The sequence below is a fragment of the Nomascus leucogenys genome, chromosome 12 (assembly GCF_006542625.1).
Source record: "Nomascus leucogenys isolate Asia chromosome 12, Asia_NLE_v1, whole genome shotgun sequence".
Lineage (NCBI taxonomy): Eukaryota > Metazoa > Chordata > Mammalia > Primates > Hylobatidae > Nomascus > Nomascus leucogenys.
Window position 1 is genome coordinate 89,193,130 of NC_044392.1, and position 19,251 is coordinate 89,212,380.

The window sequence follows — 19,251 nt, forward strand, 5'->3', positions numbered from 1 at the left end:
GTCCAGTACCATCACACTCCATCACCATGAGAACCAAACTAACCAGGGTAAGGCCTGATGTTTCTGGCCACCCCAAAGGGTCACCAGCCAAATACTGTAAAGCAACTGATATTGGGTAGGCTTTGAGGCACACACTGAGAACAGCACCATAGGCTACAGCAATGAGGCTATTGTGATCAGCAATGAGATGGGCTCCCTGGAGCCTTCAGCAGAGTGGGAGGCTGGTTGCTCCAAGGAGTGTGAAACAAGAGTTGGTGCAGAGGAGGAGGCCTTCAGGGCCTTCTGAAGCTGACTGAGGTCAGGAGTGCCAATCACAAGGACAATGTCTGCGAGGGCACTTCCATGGTGCACCTACTGCTCCAGGCACAGTTTTAAGCACTTTATGTGTATTATGAACTCATTTAGTCTTCACAACAACATTCAGAGGTGGTTACTATATTTGTCTCCATTTTTTAGCTGAGAAAACTGAGGACCACAGAGTTCAATAACCTGTCCAAGGTCAGCCTCTGGGAGTTGAAAGTGGTGGTACTGGGATCAAAACCAAGGTCCCTGAACTCTACTATGCTATGCTTTCTCTCTAATGAGTGGACACAGAAGATCCATGGAGAGGGTCCTGCTTCTCTACACATAGACAAGGAGGGAACAGAGATGACGTTCCATAGGATCCAGTGAATGGCAGTTATTCACCTAGCAGGAACCAAAGGCAGACTCAAGCTCTACACAATTCATGCCTCAGAATCTTACTATGTGCACACAATAGAAGGCTATGCAATATAAATCATAGGTTACACATACATTGTCCTACATAATGAGCGTTGTTTAAAACAACTCTCATACATTTCAACTGTACATTCTTTTTTTTTTTTTAACACTTTGGTTGCTATCTAGTTTTTTAAAAACAGCTTTGCTGAGTTATAATTGACAAACAATAAACTGCATACAATATGTACAATTTGATAAATATATGCACATACCCCATGAAGCCATTACCACAATCAAGATAAAGAACATACCCATAAGACCAAAATGTTTCCTCCTGCCCCTGCCTTCCAATACACCTCCTTCATCCCTAAGTAACCCCAAGTAACCACTAAGCTGTTTTCTTGTCACTATAGATTAGTTTGCTTTTTTCTGGAATATTTATAAATGTACTCTTTTTGTTTATCTTCTTAGTGTAATTATTTTGAGATTCATTCATATTGTTGAATGTAGCAATGGTTCATTCCATTGCTGGCAAGTACTCCATAAAAGAAAAAAATCTTTAAGATTTTAAAAAAGAAAATCTGAAGAAAGCTTTAAGATTTCTTGGGATTTTGGTTGTGGGTGTCATATCTGGGAAATCTTTGCCAACTCCAAGGTCACAAATATTTTCTCCTATGTTCTTCTAGAAGTTTTAGAATATTTGGTTTTACCTTTAGGTCTATGATTCCTTTTAATTTTTGTGTATGGTGTGAGGTATAGATTGAGTTCGCTTTCTTACTTACAGCTATCTAACTGTTCTAGCGTCATTTGTTGAAAAGACTATCCCTTCTCCACTGAATTATCTTTGCATCTTTGATGAAAATCAATTGACCATGCACATGTGGTCTATTTTTGGACTCTATTCTCATGCATTGAGATAGAATACTACTTATCTATCTTCATAGTATCTTTTTATAGTAAAAAGAGTTAACATGAACCTACTTTGTGACAGCCCTATGTAAGGAAATGTGCATGTACTACTAATTTAATTTCCACATCAATCTTAGGAGGTAGATAGTCCATCTTGCTTTTCAGATGAAGAAGCAGAGGCTCAGGGAGGTGAAGTCATCTGTGGCCACACAGTCACTAAATGACTTTAAGTCATAAGTTTATGACTTAAACCAGGTCTGTCTAATTTCAAAGCCTGTGCTATTAACCACTTCTGGCAAACAGAATAATGTCCTCCTAATATGTTCATGTCCTAATTCCTGAAACTTGTTAATATGGTTTTGCTGTGCCCCCACCCAAATCTCATCTTGAATAACTCCCATGTGTAGTGGGAGGGGCCCAGTGGGAGGTAACTGAATCATGGGGGCAGGTCTTTCCTGTGCTGTTCTCATGATAGTGAATAGGTCTCATGAGACCTGATGGTTTTATAAAGGGAAGTTTTCCTACACACGCTTTCTTGCCTGCTGCCATGTAAGATGTGACTTTGCTCCTCATTCACCTTCCACCATGATTGTGAAGCCTCCCCAGACATGTAGAACTGTGAGTCAATTAAACCTTTTTTCAAATAAATTATCCAGTCTCAGGTATGTCTTTATTAGAAGCATGTGAACAGACTAATACACTTCTGTATTGTTACCTTACATAAGAAAAGGAATTTGTAGATATAATTATGTTATAGATCTTTACTTTTTGTTGTTTTTGTTTTTATGTTCTTTTTATTTATTTATTTTTCATTTTTTAAAACATTTATCCCAGATACTGAAGGTTAAGGATTTTGAGGTGGGGAGATGATTGGGCCTTTGACATTGGCCCAGTGTAATCCCAAGGGGCCTTATAAGACGGCAACAGGAGGATCAAAGTCAAGGAAGGAGATGTGACAAGGGAAACAGAGGTCATAGAGAATGATTCAAAGATGCTATGCTGCTGGCTGTGAAGAGGAACGAAGGGGCCAGGAGTCAATAAATACAGTGGCCTCTAGAAGCTGAAAAAGGCAAGGAAACATATTCATCCCTCAGGGCCTCCAGAGATAATCAGCCCTGCTGACACCTTGACATTAGCCTGGTGAAAGTAATTTCGGACTCCTGATTTCCAGAACTGTTAAATAATACATTTATATTGTTTAAGCCACTAAGTTTGTGGCAATTTGTTAAAGCAGCAATAGGCAACTCATATACCACTAACTCGTATTATAATTTGGGTAAATTATTTAACATTTGGGAGTCACAGTGCCTTCATGTCTGTAATGGCCATGATAATGCCTACTTTATAGAGCTAAGCCAATAAGAAGAGTGGGCCTGGCACAAAGTCATTGCTCCACAAATATTAGCTATGTGTAAAAATTATATTTATTCTCCAGAAACCTCTGGGCATCGCCTTGTTAGGCCCTTAGGACTGACAGTTTTTTGGTTAGCCTATTGATACCTTGGTTCCTTGTTAGAAAAAGGGATCTCAGTTTCTTGGAGCATGACAGCCATCAGCCCTGAGTAACAGTTGGCAAGGTCAGGGCCCACCATGAGGAAGTCAGACGGGTCCTGATGCTACCTGAAGGGAGTCTGGGGGTAGAGAGAGGCTTGAGGAGAAGGGGATGCTAACTCAAAACCTACACTTGTCTCACTATAATGTTCTGAGGTTGGTTTTTTCTTTCCCTTAAGCAAACGTATTCCTATTTTTCAGTTCATTTACTTTCAATGAATACATCTCAAACTGTGCCCCTTTATCAGGTTCATGGATTTTCTTAACAGTCAATTTATTTAGTCATGAAATATTTACTGAGCACCCACTATGTGAAAAGTATGGTGCTAGTGCCAGGGTATCCAATCTAGACAGAGAGACAGATAATGAATAATGAAGTACACTCATAGATACAAATTGTGGGCTGGGCATGGTAGCTCACACCTGTAATCCCAGCACTTTGGGAGGCCAAGGCAAGAGGATCCCTTGGGCCCAGGAGTTCAAGACAGCCTGGGCAACAGAACAAGAACCCATCTCTACAAAAAAAGAAGAAAAAAAATAAAAAACAAAAATAAATAAATACAAATTGTGATAAGTGCTGTTTGGGAGAAAACAGGATGAGAGACGGAACTAAGAAGGGTAGCTGTGGTGGTCTATTTAGACAGGAACAAGAGGGAACACAACTTATTCACTCATTCATTTATTCAGTAATGAGTTATAGTGCTGTTTGCCATGATTTGGCCATGAGTTCAGTGTTAAGGAATCAACAATATACATTAAATAAGGAGTCTTTAAACAGAAATACACATAAAACAAGGTTATGTATTGACTAGTTAATGAAAATGTGACCAGAGGCTCACAGGAACCTAACCCTGTGTTTCCCCTAGGAGCAATAGTCCAGTATTGGCTAATTCAGTATTCAGAGGGACTGTATAGAATACACGAACGAGAATTGACTGTACTTTAACTTCAGGATTTTAAGTGCTATGAAAGCAATTAAACAAGGTAATAGGTGACACAGAGGTCAAGGAAAGTCTCCTGAGGAAGTGAGATGGTAGTCTAGATCTCAGTGATATGAAAGAGAAAGCTGCATACAGGGAAGATCTATCTAGGCATCAGGGACAGCAAAAGCAACGACCCTGAGGCTAGAATAAATTTGGAACATTCTGTGCTAAGCAAGGCTGATGGGCTGTAGGTTGGCAAAGAGGAGGAAACAAGGTCAGGACCACTTGAGCACAGGAGCCAGGACCACTGCAAGGTGTGCCCAATGGCAAAGAAAGACCATGGGGGAGTTTAAGCAGGAAAGAGGAGTTTAAGCATGGCTGGGCTGCTGTGTGCCGAATGGACAGAAGGAGGCTGAGTGGAAGCAGTGGTATCAAATAGGAGCCTTGGGAACTAACCGATGAGAGGAGTGCAGAGGTTTGGACTAAGGTTGCAGGTGGGAAGATAATGTGAAGCAGATGGGTTTGAGATACATTTTAAAACAGGTGGAATTCACAGAAGTTGGGGTGGTTTGAAAAGGGTAGGGAGGTGTGGAGGGAGAGAAAGAAAGAAATTAAAGATGACTCCCAGGTTTCACTAACTCAATAAATATTTACCGGGCAGCATATCCTGCTGCAGGCACTGTGCTGGGTGCTAACAGAGCCACTTATATTAGCTGACATTCTCCCACTTTCTCCCCGCCTCCACACTCCACACCTCTGCCCCCTCTACTGCCCTGGCCCAGGTCATCACCATCTTTCCCCTGGATTGTTGGAAAAACTTCCTAACTAGTCTCTCTGCTTCAGTCCTTGCTCCTGCAATTTGCTACACAGTAGCCAGGATGACCTGACCCTTTAAAAACATGTCAGATGGAGTCACCCTTTGCTTAAATATTACCAATATTTCCTCATTCCATATGATTAAAAGACAAAATCTTTACAGTGGCCTACAGGGCTTTTAGTTCTTCCTCCTTGCCCCCCTCATTGTCTCCTTTCTGTTTCAAAAAGTGAAGCGTGTCATCTAAGTCACCTCTAAGAGAGAGGTTCCCCCTCCATCCCACCAAAAGAAGTCTTGTTATAAGATTATTTAGCCTTTACATGTAGGAATAACATTAGTTTAGTTGTCTAAGTTCTAGTTATTTGCTTAAAAACCAGCCTCTTTCCTTGAAATAGTGGCATCTTAGCATGAAGTACAGATAAATATTACCTATGGGCAAAAGTTTGAAAAAATACTTATCTGATAAAAATCATAAGTTGCAGGCTTATAACACTTTATAGCTATAAGGTCTTTCAATAATCATATAATTAAATTTTAACGAACTGCTTGGTTGAAGTTTGTTTCTCAGTTTGAAATTCTCTACTCTTATTTTTTCTTTCAAAAATTTTTCATTTTATATTCTAAATGGAATGGTATCATTTTAGCCCATGTACATTTTGATTGATCACTTCAGTTTGTAGTATTCCTGCTTGCTTATTGCATTATTAAAATATTATAAAACTGAGGACATAAGTTGTAAATTATATTTCCACTTACCCATGCTCTCCATATTTACTGGTTCCATGTCTTCACTAGCTAGAATATAATAAAAGGAAGTCAAATTTACATTTTTGAATCAAATACATCTCAATTTATTATAATCTTTTATTTCTTCTTCTTTTTTTTTTTTTTTTTTTGAGACGGAGTCTTGTTCCGTCGCCCAGGCTGGAGTGCAGTGGCGCGATCTTGGCTCACTGCAAGCACCGCCTCCCGGGTTCATGCCATTCTCCTGCCTCCGCCTCCCGAGTAGCTGGGACTACAGGTGCCCGCCACCACACCCGGCTAATTTTTTGTATTTTTAGTAGAGACGGGGTTTCACCTTGTCAGCCAGGATGGTCTCCATCTCCTGACCTTGTGATCCGCCCGCCTTGGCCTCCCGAAGTGCTGGGATTACAGGCGTGAGCCACCATGCCTGGCCAATCTTTTTTTTCTTTTCCTTTTTTTTTTTTTTTTTTGAGATGGAGTCTCAGTCTGTTGCCCAGGCTGGAGTGCAGTGGCGCGATCTCAGCTCATTGCAACCTCCGCCTCCCGGGTTCAAGTGATTCTCCTGCCTCAGCCTCCTGAGTAGCTGGGATTACAGGCGCCCACCACCACGCCCGGCTAATTTGTGTATTTTTAGTAGAGATGGGCTTTCACCATGTTGGTCAGGCTAGTCTTGAACTCCTGACCTCGTGATCCACCCGCCTCAGCCTCCCAAAGTGCTGGGATTACAGGCATGAACCACCGTGCCCAGCCAGTTTATTACAATCTTTACCAAACCTCAAAACACAAAATATAAGTGCAAATATACAATGAAGACTTAAACTATCTTGTGAATAATTAAACAGAGAAAATCTGAATAATTGTCTTTCACACTGTTATCTCTTAGTGATATGCTTACCACAGCATTCATTATATAGCATTTAATTGGTATCCTAATGAAATTAGTCAAAAGTAAGAATGAATCTCCATATATCTTATTCCTCACACATTTGACTTTATGTCACAGAAATATTTTATTTCACTTGATATGTAAAACCATAATCATTTTGCTGCTAATATATATACAAATACTCCACAAAAAATCCCATTCAATGAAGAAATATTCCTACCAGCTAATACTGGTTTTGGGCTTTTTTTGCCACGTGATGACTTTTTCTTTTGTTTTGGAGCCATGGTTCTGACTTGAGCTGCATAAAGAGTTGATATTATTAGTAAATTATTACAATCTGCAAACAACTTACAATTTCAAATACTAAACATTATCATTTAATAAACATAAGAATATGTTTTCTAAATTTTACCCTGGGCTAAATCAACCTGTATCTTCATAGAACGGGTGTTCTGTGACAAAGGCTTATTGCAACAACAATCTTACTGACGAGATCTTACTGTTCTGGTGGAGCCGTTCGGCTGAAGCGCACTGTGGTGACCCGCCAGAACAGTCTCAGCCACAGGTCCTGCCATGGAAGCACGACAGAGGACTTGGCTTCCCTGCCTCTCACTGAAGTTTGCATCCCAGGTAGCTGCTCTGTGCTGCCTTTTGCTGGGCTTCCCAACAGGTAGCCCAGCTACAAAGACAAGATAGGCCACTGGGAGTGACAGGCCCACAATGTGCATATGCGTATATAATTTTTAAATTAACGTAATTGAGCTCATACTTTTGTCTTAGCGTGTGAACACATAACCACTAAGGCCTTATTTGGGCTATCAGAGAGAATGCCTCCAAAAGTTTTCCATGGAACTGCTTATCAATTTTGTTTTTATTTTTTATTTTATTATTATTATACATTAAGTTTTAGGGTACATGTGCACAATGTGCAGGTTTGTTACATATGCTTATCAATTTTGACAGGATAGAACACTGGCCAAGGTCATCACCATGACATCAAATCCTTGTCATCTCCGCTATGCTCACCTTTGTCCCCTTCTGTTTAAATGTTTAGGAGTGTGACTGCAGGAGCCTGGCCAGCAGTTTTTAAACAGGCTCTACTTTTTCCAGCTGAGTGAACTTGGGCAAATTACTTACCTTCTCTAAGTCTCAGTTGATTCATCTATTTAATGGGGATAATAATAAAATCTACCCCACAAGGTGATTGTGAAGACTTAATGAAATAAAGTGTCATCAATCAACTCAATCATCTCTGACTGGTTTGCGTCACTTTAACAAATCATCACAGACTATTATTTCATAGCCCATGGTCAAAATATCACAAGTTTTATTTTATTCTTAGATGCTGGATCACAAAATCTTGTCCAAAGTGTGGATGTGAGTGTGTCTGTGTTTGTGTGTAAACATCTTCCCTTTAGATTTTCTCATATGAATTTTTTTAAATGATGAAAATAACAGCTCACATTTGTGAAGTGCCTACTGTGTGCCAAGCACAGTTCCAAGTACTTTACATGTGTTTTTAATTTAATCTTAACCACATTAAAACATTTTTATTGACATATAATAGTTGTACATATTTGGGGGTACATGTGATATTTTGATACATGTATACAATGTATAATGGTCAAATCAGCATAACTGGGATTATCCATCATCTGAAACATTTATCTTTGTGTTGGGAACATTACAATTCTTCTTGCAATTTTGAAATATGCAATGAATTATTGTTAACTATAATTTTCCTACTGTACTATTGAATACTAGATAACCACATTTTATTATTACTATTGTCTTCATCTCCATTTTATAATGAGAAAACGAGGCACCAAGAGGTTCAGGTGACTCTCCTGAAGGGACACAGAGTGCAATAGGCAGTGGTGTCAGGCTGTAAGCCCAAGCAGCCTGGCTCCAGTAGCCACATTCTTAACCTCTGTACTAGATGATCCCTTGGATTTCAATGATAACTGCTGTGTTTCATTGCAAATGGAACTATTTTAAAACATTGTCTTTACTTAGGAAGGCAGGAATTTTTTTTTTTTTTTTTTTTTTTTTTGAGACAGAGTCTCACTCTGTCACCCAGGCTGGAGTGCAGTGGCGCAGTCTCAGCTCACTGCAACCTCCGCTTCCCGGGTTCAAGCAATTCTCCTGCCTCAGCCTCCCAAGTAACTGGGACTACAGGTGTGCGCCAGCATGTCCGGCTAATTTTTGTATTTGTAGTAGAGACGGGGTTTCACCATATTGGCCAGGCTGGTCTCGAACTCCTGACCTGGTGATCTGCCCGCCTCAGCCTCCCAAAGTGCTAGGATTACAGGCATGAGCCACTGCACCCAGCTAAAAAGCAGGATATTATCTAATCAATATTTTATGATTCTGACAATTTCTATTTTTAAGATATTCTGCAATGAATGGATCTGACTCAACTCTTTAGACTGTCAAATGTCCTCCATATCACTTCCCAGTCTTAGCATAATTTCAAATCTTTCATCTATTCCTTTTTTCAGAAGATTCCTTATCAATGTACCCCTTCTCCATATGCTATCCCAGCTGCATTTTAGTTCGATGTAAAATACTTGAAAAACTTTCTTTTTTTTCCCCCAAGACAGAGTCTTGCTCTGTCGCCCAGGCTGGAGTATGTGGCACACTCATGGCTGTAATCCCAGCATTTTGGGAGGCTGAGGTGGGTGGATCACGAGGTCAGGAGTTCGAGATCAGCCTGGCCAACATGGTGAAAAACTCTTAACACCACTTAGCCTCACCCTACGCACACACCATCACCACCACCACTATTTATTCCACATATATATATCGAGTGACTATGCTGCACCAGATGCTATCCTAGGTGTTAGGGATACAGCAGTGAACAAAATAGGCAAAACCCCTTGTGCCAGCTCACATTCTAGGGGAAGACAGAAAATGAACAAATAAAGGAGGAAAATATAATTAGTATTTTAAGTGGTGAGAACTACTAAGGAGAAAAATAAGGTAAGAAAAGGAATTGGACATTGGAACAAAGACCTGAAAAAGGAGAAATCAAGAAACACAGATATCTGGGAGAGGAAGAGTATTTTCAGGTGGAGGGAACAATATGTTTAAAGGTTCTGGGGCAGGATCATGCCTGGCATATTTAAGAAAACAGCAAGAAGGTCATGATGGCTGGAGTAGAGTCAGGGAAAGACTACAGGCAAAGCTGGTCAGAAAGGTGATAGGGATATAGTAGTCAGCTTTGCTGCAGTAACAAATGACCCCTACATCTCAGTGACATACAGTAACAAACATTTATTTCTTCTCATGCTATGCACTGTGGTGTGGATGAGCTGCTGCAGGTCTTCTTATTCCGGGATCCAGGCTGAAGAAGCAGGCCCTATTTCACACATACCACTTTCACAGCAGAGAAAAAAGCAAGAGAGCTAATGGAACTACATAATTCTTCCTAACTTTCTCCTTGGCACTGACATATTGTGCCTCCTGCTCACATTCTATTGGCCCAAGCAAGTAAGTCAATCCTGATAATGGGGGAGGGATTCTCTGCCTGATTGGCAGTAGGTGGGAATATATGATCCTCTTACAGGTACGGGAGATAATGGCTGGGAATGATATAATTGGAAACAACTATATAATATACCACAAGGGGGGCTAGGTCATGTATTAGGACCTTGGCTTTCACTCTGAATGAGGTGGAGAGCTACTGGATGGTTTTGAGCTGAGAAGTTACTTTACTCCATCTGTCCCACAGTTTAAGGATCAATATTGCTGCTGTGTTGAGAAAAGACTGCAGCAAGGAAAAGGCTGAAGCAGGAAATCCAGTTGCGAGACATTTAAAAATCCATGGGAGAGATGAGGGTGCTTAGATCAGGGAGGTGAAAGTGAGATGGGAAAAGTGACTGGATTCTGGATATTTTTGTTAAGTAGACCCAATAAGATTCACTGGTGACTTGAACATATGGCTTATGAGAAGGATAACATCAATGAATTTTGCCTAAGAAATCGAAAGCATGGAGTTGCTATTTATTGAGATGGAGATCACATGGGAAGAGAAGATTTGAAAGAGAAGTTCAGGAGTTCAACTGAAAGTATATGAAGTTAGATTGCAAACTAGACTATAAACTCTGTGAGTATGGGGATTGTACTTTCTTTCCAATTTTTGTAACCCGTGTAACAAGCACAGTGAACATACTAAAAAAAAAAAGTTAATTAATAACTCCTTGGTCCACCTTCCCTTCTGCCATGTTTAGCCTATGAATTTCCAGTCTAAACAAAAGGCTTCTACCTAATGGTCTGTGGAATAATCTACATGCATGCTGTATTAGTTTTCTCTTAATGCTGTAACAAATTACCACAAATTTTGTGACTTAAAACTACACAAATCTATCATCTTACAGCTTTGTAGTTCAGATATCTGACACAGGTCTCACTGGGTTTAAACCAGAGTCAGCAGGGCTGCATTCCTTTCTTTCCAGAGCCTCTAAGAGAGAATCTGCTTTCTTGCCTTTTCCAATCTCTAGAGCCCACCAGCATTTCTTGGTTTGTGGCCCCATCCTCCAACTTCAAAGTCAGAAGGGAGAGTTAAGTCTTTCTCACATAGCATACTCTAACCTCTTCTTTCTCTTTCACTTTTAAGGACCCTTGTGGCTACATTGGGCCTACCTAGATAATCCAGGATAATCTCCCTATGTTAAGTTCCGCTGATTTTAATTTCATCTGTGACTTTACTTCTTTGCCATATGTGGTAACATAGCCACAGGTTCCAGGAATTAAGAAGTGCTGCCGTAGAATTAAACTTGAATACAGGTATCAGTTTACAATCATCCCCCAAATAATCAAAGTAAACAAGTGTCTTGTTCTTTTCAAACGCTGCTATTAAATGCTCTGTAGACAATTTGAGTTTCCAGTTTTCAGGGAAAAACAAAGTCAAATTTTCGGCAATAAATTAGGCACCAACATTGGAATGTGCGTTAATACAAGCTGCCTTACCTGAACAGCTCATTTACTACTTTCACGAATGTTAATTGACTTCTGTTCAAATTACTGACTAGTGACCAAGGGCAAAGTGACTAGTGACCAGGTACTAGTGACCAGGTTGTTCTAAAGGCTTTTAGGGGTCTTAATTCTTCTTCATTAAAAAGCATAATATCTACATTTCTAGGCACCATAGATAGAAACATTCATAAGCTGAAGTGAGCCAGGTGAATATAGTCTAAACTGAAAGGAAAATGATTACTTTGGGAGTAGCCACCTTATATTGTATTTCAGTTTCAGGCAAAATTTTGCAGTTTATTTTAGTAATTGTAAATAATGAAAATCCTACCAACATTATGTCTAGAAAATAAATCACTTTTAATTGGGGGTATTGAAACCAAATGAATAATATACTCTGTATAATTTCAATAAACACATTTATTCAAGGTTTATTTTTAATGTAGATCTTTCTTTTTAAAAACAAATCCCCAATAAAAGATATTACTTTCAAATTATAGCAGGGCTTACTGAAGTTTTTTTCATAAAATTAATTGAATATTTCATGAATGTGTTATATTTAACAAACTTTTTTCTATTAAGTTGTATATTAAAAGATTATGAAAAAATTTTCAGTACCCAATCCTACTTTAGTCTAAGTTTACTTTGAAATGTGCATAACATTTTTTCTGTTCCCAGCTGAAATCAATTTGTAATTATTAAGAGTAGCAGAAGAGGCCAGGCGCAGTGGCTCACGCCCGTAATCCCAAAACTTTAGGAGGCCGAGGCGGGTGGATCATGAGGTCAGGAGATCAAGACCATCCTGGCTAACACAGTGAAACCCCTGTCTCTATTAAAAATACAAAAAAATTATCCAGGCATAGTGGCAGGCGCCTGTAGTCTCAGCTACTCGGGAGGCTGAGACAGGAGAATGGTGTGAACTCAGGAGGCAGACGGAGCTTGCAGTGAGCCGAGATCATGCCACTGCACTCCAGCCTGGACGACAGAGTGAGACTCCATCTCAAAAAAAAAAAAAAAAAAAAAAAGAGTAGCAGAAGAGATAATTCGTCTACTCCTAAAATCAACGTTGTGCCTAACCCAGTGGCTTGTGTTTCGACTGGTTTTCAAACGACTCGAGCTGAGTGGATTTCAAAACAAATTTTGGAAGGTAACACTTAGAAATGTTTAAGCATTTTTATTAAAAATATTCTTGATATTAAAACTACTTATTTTCTTTGTAAATTAATTTACCCATTTCAGAACACCTTTTGCCATCAATGCACAAAGGTCACACTTTCTAGATTCTATGTTAACAGCAAGAGACATTAGAGGTTGACAAAAGTGTGTATTGGGTAAGTCCTCTGCATAACAGATCAAAACCTGTGATGGTGCACCACTTGATTACGAGGAACACTGCATTCACAGCTGTCTACGATCTGCTTCCAAACTAACTCTCCAACTTGCCCGTGACTATATCCTTTTATGATGCTTCTATTATTCAGGAGGTTAACTACTATAGATGAAGGCATAAGTAACATAAATTAAATTGTCATAATACAGTGATTTAAACAGCTATTAATCTCCTCTCTTCACTTTATTCATGTAATGCATTGTGAAAGTTGTCAGAATCAGCATGGAGCCACTTGTGTTAAAAACTCAGACAAACAGAGCTACGGAAGGCCACGAAGGAAGTGTATGTCACAAATGCCTGATAACAAGAATTATCACAAAAGACTATACAAAATCACAGTCTTGCATAAAGGCCATTGCCACTCTACACACACACAAAAAAATACTTCTGCAAGGATATCTGCCCAGGAACTGCCTGTCCAACCTCAGACTACTGCCACCCTTGTCACTGATTCTGTAGCCAAGGATAACTATCTGAAGACAATAATATAATCCCCCTCATTTTTCCTTTAAAAACCTTTGTGTCCTTTTGTCTCCCTGAATATACATATAGTTTACTACCGCAGGCATCTTCCCATTGTAATGCCTATTCCCAAATAAACATTTTATTTTAGAGAGTCCCCCTCTCTGTTTGCTATCTAGATTGATAGCACACACCTGTTTACATGCTCACATTTGTTGCCTGTGTGTATGTGTGGCTTATTCCCAGCAAAGAGATCTTGATTATGAAAGGACTTGTAGCACTGGCACCTTCTCTTTAACTGGGGTCTTCCTTATGAAAGTCTTGTCTTCCCAGGTCTTCTTCAATTAGCTGACCTCATCTAGGTGGTCATCATCCTCTTTCCTCTTCCCAAATAATTTATAAGCTCATCATGCTTGCTTTCCATCTTTCTACATTTATTTATTTATTTATTTTAATTGAGACAGAGTCTCGCTCTGTCACCCAGGCTGGAGTGCAATGGCATAATCTCAGCTCACTGCAACCTCCACCTCCCGGGTTCAAGTGATTCTCCTGCCTCAGCCTCCCAAGTAGCTGGGATTACAGGTGTCCACCAACATGCCCAGCTAATTTTTTATTTTTTTAGTAGAGATGGGGTTTTGCCATGTTGGCCAGGCTGGTCTTGAACTCCTGACCTCAGCTGATCTGCCCGCCTCGGCCTCCCAAAGTGCTGGGATTACAGGCGTGAGTCACTGCACCCGGCTTTTTATTTTATTTTTAAGAGATGAGGTCTGGCTTCGTTGCCCAGGCTGGTCTAGAACTCCTGGCCTCAAGCAATCCTCCTGCCTCGGCCTCCCAAAATGCTGGAATTACAGGCGTGAGGTACCTCTCCAGGGATGTCTTTTTAAAACAAACAAACAAACAAACAAACATTGATTTAGAATAAAACCCAAGACTAACATCTTGGGCCTCTGGTAAATGTGTCTCCAAGAACTATTGATTCTCAGTAAATCCTCACTAAGACCCTGATTAAACTTCAAGATTCTCCTGGGCCCTTCAGCCACATTTTGGCAAGTATACAACATCCACCTCTAGAGACAACTATTCCTACAATGTCTATTAGTCTATACTCTTGTTTCCTTCCTTCCATACCTATTTCCACTTCTTTCCAAGATTGGATATTCACTTATTTGAGTAGATGCTATCCTATTACTTCTCCCTTCCAAATATCTTCTGAATTCCAAGCCCTTCTCTCTCACAGCCTCCTCTGGTTCAGGTCTTTAATATGTCCTCCAAAACTGGAGCTCCAACCCTGTTTTGTGCCATGAACCTTTGGCAGCCTGGTGAAGCCCATGCATCAAATAAAAACACGGGATTACAAAGAAGACAGATTATATGGAAATATAGTTATTAAAATATTTTTAAATTATGATATAATTCTACTTATTTATTAACATATTAAATAACAAAATCCAGCTGTGGTTCTAATAACTACCTTAATTGTGAGGTAATGATGAGTATAAATAATATATTTACAATCTCTATAATATAATATGAAAAGAGTTGCTGGCAAAGTCACAGGCCTGTGAGTACTACTGTGGTTTGTTACCAATTGAATACATTTCAGCTGGTGGTTAGTGAAAATAAATATGTAACTAAAAAAATCCACAGATTCTCCTCCCTGAATCCTCTGCCCTAGATCATGGACACTTAACTGGCCTCTCTGCCTCTGTTCTAACCAGAACAACTACTCAAGAGGCAAACCTCAGAGCTCTCCAAAAATGCATCTCTTATCAAGTCTCTGCCCTGTATAATGACTTTTGTGGGTCCCTATCATTCATAGTAGCATTCTCTTCCAGATTGTAGAAATGGAGCTCATTTGAAATGCAAATTTCCTGGACCTCCTTTGATTTTGCAGGTCTGGGTTGAGCCTGGGACTCTGCATTTTTAAAAGCATTGTGAGACAGTGTTGCACTGGTGGTCTACACACCAGACTTTGCAAAACAAAATAGAGTCCGAACTCATGTAAGTATGGCCTTTAATACTTTCACAGTCTGCCTTACTGCGTCAACCTTTCCAGTTCTATTCCAGCCTCACACGGTTTCCATTCATTCCCAAACAGTCCAGGACTTTCTCACCTCCCTCTCTGGAGAATCCCCTTCCCTCCCATCCCTCCTGCTGCTCCGGGTCCACACCATGCAGGCATCTCTCTGCTTGCTTCAATCTTTCTCATCATTCAAGGCAATTATGAACTTTTTCCCCAAAGCCTGAAGCCTCCCTGACTTCCTCACTCAGGCTGAAACAATCTTGTTCTCCCTGACACTTTCCAATCATCCTATGTGTAATTACTTACGTCAGGCCTCTGCAAAGGCAGGAGGCTTCAAAGTCAGAGCTTCCTAAAAGATTGCTGTGAATTCGTTTAGCATTCACCATACGCAAGAAGGAAAAAGTATTGAGCAGCAATTAGGTACTGGGTAAACTAGTCACTAGGGGAATAAGACAATGTCCTTAGTTTCAAAGAGTTTGTGTTCCCTGTTCATCTTCCTCACTGTTTATCTACTCTAGCCCTTTCTAAACAGTCCTGAAGTAATCTATTTCAGCCCACATTAATCTTTTATTGTTTGACCCCCGCCCCTAGACGGATAATCAGAATCATGCTGTTTTGGCATTCATTCATTCATTCATTAACTCACTCATTCATGGTTTATTGAGCTCCTACTATGTACCAGGCAATATGATAGTCACTGGGTATATATAACATGGGAACAAGACAGTACTTGTTTCCCTCACTAGGCTGGAAGCTCTTTGAAAGCAGGGAAAGACTTGCATTTTTTGTAGTCTTCACTGCCACTAGCCTAGCACGTTGCTGACACAGCGAGTGTTCAAATACCCTTGAAAGAGTGAGTAAAATACTTGTTTCCACGCCGCCTTTCCCATTCAGAGCTTCTCTTACCTGATACTGCTGATCTGAAGGAAAAGGAGCCTCTTTGCAGTGCCCTCGAGAGCTGGAGGTGGGAGTTTGACTCTCCTCTCTCAGAAAAACAAATCGCAAGGGCACAAACCCCAGCAACTCTGCCGACTGTTGCCAGGACGCATCTGTCGCTAAGAGAAAAGAGGCGAGTCCTCTGCGAGATTAACAGAGTATCTCTACCAATACAGTGTCCGCTCCCTAACAGTATCTTTCAAAGCAAACTTGTGATTGGTTTCCACCATGTGACGTCACTGAACGCGGACCGGGTGAGGCCGGCAGCTTTCCACTACCAAGGAAAGTTTTGTGGCTTAGGTATATTAATGACAGTGGCCCGGCCTGACCCCAGGTCTAACAGGCTCGGTCCATGCCTCACACCCACCGCAATCTCACCCAGAGAAGAATCTTTTTGGGGAACCAGGAGAGAAGATGTTAAGAAGGCTGCCCGCTCAGAATCCTTTCGGGCAGCTTTCCTGCCCACCCCCTGCAGCGAGCTGGGCCCTCCTAGGGAGTGGAGAGGAAGCTGCGCTCCACTGGGTGTCGTGGGCGCCCCAGAACTCTAATGGGTTGCGTTTCCCTCTTGCCATAATAACTTTTGTTAGAATTTGACTCAAGCTGTAAGTATGAGTCTCGGGAAAGAAACTTGAATCCGTGAGTAACCCAAGGTTCATTTTATCTGTGATTAGGAGTCCCGTGGGATTCATACAGTGACGCTCAACTCTGAACACTGTTTTCCTTTCCCTTAAAAAATAATTATAACTGTCTAATCTGTAAAGTGGCAGAATTTAATAAAGTAATGTAATTGACTGCTGTAATTGGTGTAAATAAATTTTTACACCCAATTTAAATAAAATCTTTAATTGAGAAGAGGCTGATCATTTATAACATATGAGACTTCAGGGGGCTGGCGCGGTGTCTCATGCCTGTAATCCCAGCACTTTGGAAGGCCGAGGCGGGCAGATCACGAGGTCAGGAGATCGAGACCATCCTGGCTAACACGGTGAAACCCCGTCTCTACTAAAAATACAAAAAATTAGCCTGGCGTGGTGGTGCACACCTGTAAGTCCCAGCTACTTGGAGGGCTGAGGCAGGAGAATCGCTTGAACCTGGGAGCCGAGATCGCACCACTGCACTCCAGCCTGGGCGACAGAGGGAGAGTCCGTCTTAAAAAAAATAATAAATAATAATAACTTTCTAATTTGTAAACTGGCAGAATTTAATAAAGTAATGTAATTGACTTCTGTAATTGGTCTAAATTAATTTTTACACCCAATTTAAATAAAATCTTTAATTGAGAAGAGGCTGATCATTTATAACATATGAGACTTTAAAGATCCTGAATGAAGATTTTTACATGATGTGCAGAAAGATCATATAGATTCTTTCAAATTTCTGAAGAATTTGTGTTCACAAAATTTAAATGAATTTTACAATACAAATTATGAAGAAAAAAAAAACTAAAAAAGAGGTATTATCTAAACGTTCTGACAAACTTTTTTCCAGCTTGTCCACTCCCAGGAACTGGAAGATTCGTTTTCCCCTGGGCTCAGTCTTGGCGTCTTCTTTTCTCACTCTTCACACTCTCCTGGTGGCATCAGCATCATATATTCCCCTTAGCTTCAGCCATCACCACTAAACACACCAGACTTCCATTTCTACATTCTCAGCCTAACATATCTCTTAAATTCCAGACCTGAATTTCCTCTAGCTACTGGACATTTCCAACTACCTGTCCAGTTCATGTTGTTTAATAGATGCTAAATAAAGATTAAATGTAGTGAATGAATGAATGACCATAGCACCACAACTTAGCAGAGCCAAAGTCAACTCATTATCTTTCAGAAACTTTTTTTCCTTATTTTCTACCCTAGGTAATAGTATCATTGTCCATCAGTTGCAAAATGAAATCTGAAAGTCATGCTTGACTCCTCTTCTACTGCGCACAGTCAACATATCATTAAGTTCTGTCATTTTTCTTTCTTAACTGTCTCTCCAATAGTCCGTTTTCTCTTAGCCATCCTCTGCCTCTGCCTTATTTCAGATATGCCTTATCTCTCACCTAGACGGTAGCAATAGTCTTTTGACTTGTTCTATCTCTTTCCCTCTAATTTATTTGCCAGGTTGCCACATAATTTTCCGTAGTTTGAATCCTGACATCACCCTGCTTAAATATGCTCAATCTGGCATATGAAACCCTGTATAAACAGGGTTCTGAAAGACACTGGAAATAAATCTGGAAGGTAATTAGTTATTTTTCTAACCTCATTTCCTGCCTCTGTCCCCAGCCCAACCCACATTTTAGTCCAGTGCTTCTTAACTGAAGCCCGTTAACAGCCAAGGAGCAGGAAATCACAGGGGCCGGGAGTGAGTAGTAGGTTGATGGAAAGAAGGTTTATAACATGAAATAGACTTCTGCAACTGAGATATATTTGTTTCATATAAAGAATTTATAAAGTTTTTGCATTTGGCTCTGCAATGGATTCGTGTTTGTTTCAATTTTTTAAAAAATGTCTAAAGCCACTATTAACTAAAATTGACAGAAAATTGAATAAACACAAAGAAACCTTAGGCAACTGTGACATGCTCATCCTGTGGTTTTGCACAGCCCCTGACATACTGCTGTGCGGGTCCAGGAGTGTGTGGGCCTCAGGTTGAGAGCCAGAGCTCTGGTTACACAGCTCCTGACTGGTCTCCCGTGCTATGCTGGGTTACAACTGTGTATCTGCTCATCCTACTGCCACCACTTCTACCTCTGCCTCCATCTGTAATGCCTTTCTTCATCCTCATTACTTGGTAAATGACTATTTATTTTTCAAGACCCAACTCAAATGTCACCTTCTCTGTCCAGCCATACAGGCACTCACTAGAATTAGACACTCTTTCCTCTGTTTTTCCATTATAGCAAGTATTACATTGTGTTGCAATAGCTTGTTTACATAGGTGTCTCCCCCT

General features: G+C 40.3%; 1 protein-coding gene across 2 annotated transcripts in view; it reads right to left on the reverse strand.

The window, feature by feature from the left end:
* WDR63 (WD repeat domain 63) overlaps positions 1-16,452 on the reverse strand; it is a 70,333-nt gene extending 53,881 nt beyond the window's left edge. Inside the window, exons 1-3 of one of the 2 annotated variants that reach the window (XM_030823446.1) lie at positions 16,285-16,452; positions 6,750-6,827; positions 5,656-5,694 (exon numbers count right to left, since the gene is read on the reverse strand). In XM_030823446.1, the coding sequence (XP_030679306.1) occupies positions 5,656-5,694; positions 6,750-6,813 (103 nt within the window). In that variant the 5' untranslated portion in view covers positions 6,814-6,827; positions 16,285-16,452. The remainder of the gene's footprint in view (positions 1-5,655; positions 5,695-6,749; positions 6,828-16,284) is intronic. The other variant, XM_030823445.1, reaches the window with a different exon arrangement.
* Between the last annotated feature and the right edge of the window lie 2,799 nt (positions 16,453-19,251).